This window comes from Microtus oregoni, unplaced genomic scaffold (genome assembly GCF_018167655.1).
Source record: "Microtus oregoni isolate MIOR12 unplaced genomic scaffold, Mior012 000067F_001, whole genome shotgun sequence".
NCBI classification, from domain to species: Eukaryota; Metazoa; Chordata; class Mammalia; order Rodentia; family Cricetidae; genus Microtus; species Microtus oregoni.
The window spans coordinates 449673-454133 of NW_024543954.1; the positions used below are offsets into that span (position 1 = coordinate 449673).

A 4461-nucleotide genomic window follows, 5' to 3' on the forward strand; every position below is an offset into this window, starting at 1 on the left:
AAGGGGTGTGGAGGGAACTTGCTTTAGTTCTAGAACCCCAGAAAAAGTCTTCATTCAGCTTTCTTCTTCTGGAGTATGTCTCACGCAAACTATCTAAGCGGGACCGTGAGCAGCATCCCAGTGGCAGCAGCCTCGGGTGTTTTTCCTGGGGCGCCTTTCTTGGTCTTCTCACTGTGGGTGGAGCGCAAGGAGAGAAGCAGGCGGTGGAGGAATGTCCCTGTAGGGACACTGGGCGCCTGCCCTCAGGACAGGGGCTGACTTCCCGTCTCCAGTAGTCCGTGCCGCGGGACTAGAGACAAACCTGCCCTCACTCCGCGCCTGACCTCTCTCCACAGCACCCGCTGTCCGACGTGCAGAAGTGCAGAACGCCGCGCGCCCATGGAGAGTCTGGGTCGTTCGTGCCTGTGGCTGCGCCAGGAGCTGTCGCCCCCGCGCCCACAGCTTCTACTGCTGGACTGCCGCAGCCGGGAGCTGTACCAGTCGGCGCGCATCTGCGGGGCGCTGAGCGTGGCCCTGCCCTCCCTGATGCTGCGCCGCCTACGGAAAGGGAGCCTGTCTGTGCGCTCGCTCTTGCCAGGGCCACCGCTGCAGCCTCCCCCACCCGCCCCTGTGCTTCTGTACGACCAGGGTAGAGGCCGAAGCCAGCAGGGAGAGGCAGAGGCGCAGGCAGAGGCACAGGCAGAGGCACAGGCAGAAGAAGCCCCAGAATGGGAAGCTGACTCGGTGCTGGGCGTCCTGCTCCAGAAGCTGCGGGAAGAAGGCTACCTGGCCTACTACCTACAGGGTAAGTGAGGGGCAGTGAGCCGAGAGAGGGCACGGGCCGCCTCTGGTGGCCTCTCAGGTCAGGAGAAAGCCGTGCCTTCCGAGGGGATTTCATTATTACTTTATCCTTGGGCAAACTCCACCTTATTTTGTGTAAAATGTGGGTAAGACTTCCTCCCTATAACCTGCAAGACAGCGTTTGGGAAAGCAGACCTGAGCATGACCTTGGGCACGTCCTTTATCCATCCGAGCCCATTTATAAATCTGGAAAATGGGGAGAATGGACATGAATCAGCCGCAAGTGCTGAGTGAGGATGGGTGGGTGTCCACAGCACACACCACACGTGGCGCTCCAGTATAGGTGAAACTGATGGCTTGCGTGTCCCCTTTAGCAATATCTGCAACCCACCTGGGCTGTGTAGAGTCAGCTCTCTAGCCCCAGCTAGGGATTCTTGGCTGCCCAGGTGGCTATAATAGCAAGACCCCCTCCCATTCTTTCCTGACAGGTGGTTTCAGCAAATTCCAGGCCGAGTGTCCTCACCTTTGTGAAACCAGCTTTAGCGGTCCTGCTGGCTCAAGCTTGGCCTCAGTACCTAGCCCCATGCCTGTGGTAGGGCTAGGTGGCCTGTGCCTGGCCTCTGATATCTCTGATGCAGAGTCTGAGGCTGACCGCGACTCCATGAGCTGTGGCCTAGATTCGGAGAGCACCACGTCCCCTCCAACTGGGCTGCTACCACCTTTCCCAGTCCAGATTCTGCCCAATCTCTACCTAGGCAGTGCCCGAGATTCAGCCAACTTGGAGAGCCTTGCCAAGCTTGGCATCCGCTATATCCTCAATGTCACCCCCAACCTCCCTAACCCCTTTGAGAAGAATGGTGACTTCCACTACAAGCAGATTCCTATCTCCGACCACTGGAGCCAGAATCTGTCCCAGTTCTTTCCAGAGGCCTTTGCTTTCATTGGTGAGTCCTCCCTATCCTTGCTGTCTTCTCTCTCCACCTGTCCCCACCCACCAGACTGACTCCTGGCCTCTCCTGCTCCTTACCCTCTTCTATAAGGGAATTCTTGCCCAGCTCAGATACCATTCCCAGAGCCCACAAGGCACTTGGGTGAGGGAGGGGGGTGTAGAGCTCTGGTCATCTGCCAATGAAACTTCCCAGATATGGGCAAAGAAGGATGGGGAGACTGAGATGCTGCCCCCAAAAAATTCACTTGGCTCTGGCCTCACTCATGCTGACCCTTGTCGGGGTGGGGGTATGTTTCTGTCCTGCTCTTCCTAGATGAGGCCTTATCCCAGAACTACGGGGTGCTCGTCCACTGCCTGGCAGGGGTCAGCCGCTCTGTCACTGTCACCGTGGCCTACCTCATGCAGAAGCTCCACCTCTCACTCAACGATGCCTACGACTTGGTCAAGCGGAAGAAGTCTAACATCTCACCCAACTTCAACTTCATGGGGCAGCTGCTAGACTTTGAGCGCAGCCTGCGCCTGGAGGAGAGGCGCTCTGGGGGGCAGGGCAGTGGGGGGCTGGAGTCCACTGTCTCAGACCCACCTTCTTTCTTTACTACCCCTACCAGCGATGGGGTCTTTGAGCTGGACTCCACATAAGAGTTGTGTGGAGCTGCTGGGCTGGTCCCTACCTATGACCCCATGTATTAGCAGGGATGGGATGCAGCCATAAGCGGGGAGGGGGAGGGGGAGGGGAAGCTCAATACCTCACATGGGGGTGGTGGAGCAAGGCAGGAACAGAGCAGAGATTTGCCCTACCCCGGATTCTATTACATGTGCCTATGGGGGGACCCGTGGCTACGGGCCTGACCTGTGCCGCTTTAGAGCGGGACCATGCTCCAGAACCTGCCTCTTCTGCAACTGTTACTTTATTCTTTCCGGGTGGGAGTGGGGCTTCCTAGCCAAGAGACCAACCATTCCAGATTTCTGCCTGCTGCCTGGGCCCTGCCCCTTCTTACAGTTTCCTCTTCAGGAAGATTGTATCACACTTTGCCACAGGGACCTGCTCTCAGTTCCTTCCCTGTCTCCAATGGCCACCTGTGGGGAAAGGCCTCACAACTTTCACTGGTGTAGTCTCCTTCCTTCCTCTCTGACTAGAACTTCGCCTTCTTGGGGCTCTGGGGTGTGGACTCTGAGACGCAATGGCTGCTCGCAACATCCACAGGGACAGCCTCTCTGGGTGGCTTTTTGCTGGGCAGTGTCACATGGGAGGGCATGGGCCTGGGAGCCAATAGGCGGGATCCCAGCCACACATCTGGTGCCCTGACTGTTTCTTTCCTCCTCCCCCAGATGTCTTGACAGGATCACTGAGACTCTTTGTGACTGAGGGTGGTCAAACTGCCACCGGAGGAGATGGGGTCTCAGAGTGAGAGCTGAGGGGGAGGGAGGGAAGGATGAAGGCCTCAATTTTGCTGCTGTGTGTCTCACACAGCCGGTGTTGGTTTGGGGGGCAGGGAAGGGGCCAAGCTGCAGACACACACATGGTCATTCATCGAAGTCCACACCCCTTTGCAAACTGTGTATGTATGTGTGTGTTCACGCTTGCACACTAGCCTCCTCACACATTCAGCCTGGAACTGGCAGTACCTGTGGCAGCAGGACCATCTTTTCTCTGAACCTGGAGAGGCTTGTGCTTATTTGTTTTTGTAATCCACTTTATAATCATTTTCTTTAATTGTTCCTCCTGAATAAACAGTTTATTTAATATACTCGACAGAGGGTGCTGCTTCCTGGGCTCCTTGGGGACGGGAGGGAGAGGAAAGGGAAACCTGCCTATCACCCATTCCTCATTTCCCGTCTTTACGCTGCCTGTTGGTTACCTGGTCACTCACAATCCATTTGATCTCCTATTCTAGCACACCCTTAAGAAACTGGGGTGCAACAATAAACCAGATATGAAGAAGCTGCTTCATTTTCAGAGGGGAATGAGATACAGTGTGGGCCAGTGCCGCAATCAAATGCCCCAAATCAGTCAGGAAGTTACAAGTGACCCCCAAGCCCTGAGTCAAAGTGGGCTGGCTGGCTGTGGTGCTGAGGGTGACTAGGGCTTCAACAGGGGGAGGACGTGAGCTGGGTGGATCATACAGTGTGGAATCAAGGCTACAAAAGCCTAGGCGAGGTCAGGGAGAGTTGTGCGACGCTTGTTCCCTGGGCCATCTGGCAAGTTAGGTAGAGTCCACATCACTGGGCCATGTAAGTTTTAGGTGGGGCTTTTCTGCTCAACACTGCCAGTGCCTTCACACTCAGCCAGCAGACCTGGGAAGCTGTGTTTCCAAAGCCTAGAGATAGAACAGAAGGGAAGGAAGAGCCAGAACGTGTATGGAGGAGAAGTAATGGAGATCGAGTTGTTTCAGTCGAGTTTCCAGTCAGCACAGGCATACCTGAGGCAATAAGCTTGCAGAGAGAAAAGATTGATTTTTGGCTCACATTTCAAAGTTCCAGGCCATGGCTGGTTGGCCCTGTGCTCTAGGCAGCACCTGAGTGCACGGGAGTGTTGAGTGAGACATATGCGTGACCAAGAGGAAAAGGAAGGGACTGGTATCCCCCAAGACCCTTCAAGACATCTCAAACTGGACTGGGCGCTGGTGGCGCATGCCTTTAATCCCAGCACTCAGGAGACAGAGACAAGTGGATCTCTGTGAGTTCGAGGCCAGCCTGGTCTACAAGAGCTACTTCCAGGACAGGTCCCAAAG

The 4461-nt window shown here is 55.7% G+C and overlaps 1 protein-coding gene across 1 annotated transcript; it reads left to right on the forward strand.

Moving 5' to 3' along the window:
* The first annotated feature begins 378 nt into the window (after positions 1–378).
* LOC121440312 (dual specificity protein phosphatase 9-like) lies at positions 379–2426 on the forward strand. The gene is made up of 3 exons (XM_041641124.1): positions 379–784; positions 1269–1724; positions 2043–2426. The coding sequence occupies exons 1-3, from the start codon at positions 379–381 to the stop codon at positions 2366–2368; spliced, it is 1188 nt and encodes a 395-aa protein (XP_041497058.1). The 3' UTR covers positions 2369–2426.
* The last annotated feature ends 2035 nt before the right edge of the window (positions 2427–4461 follow it).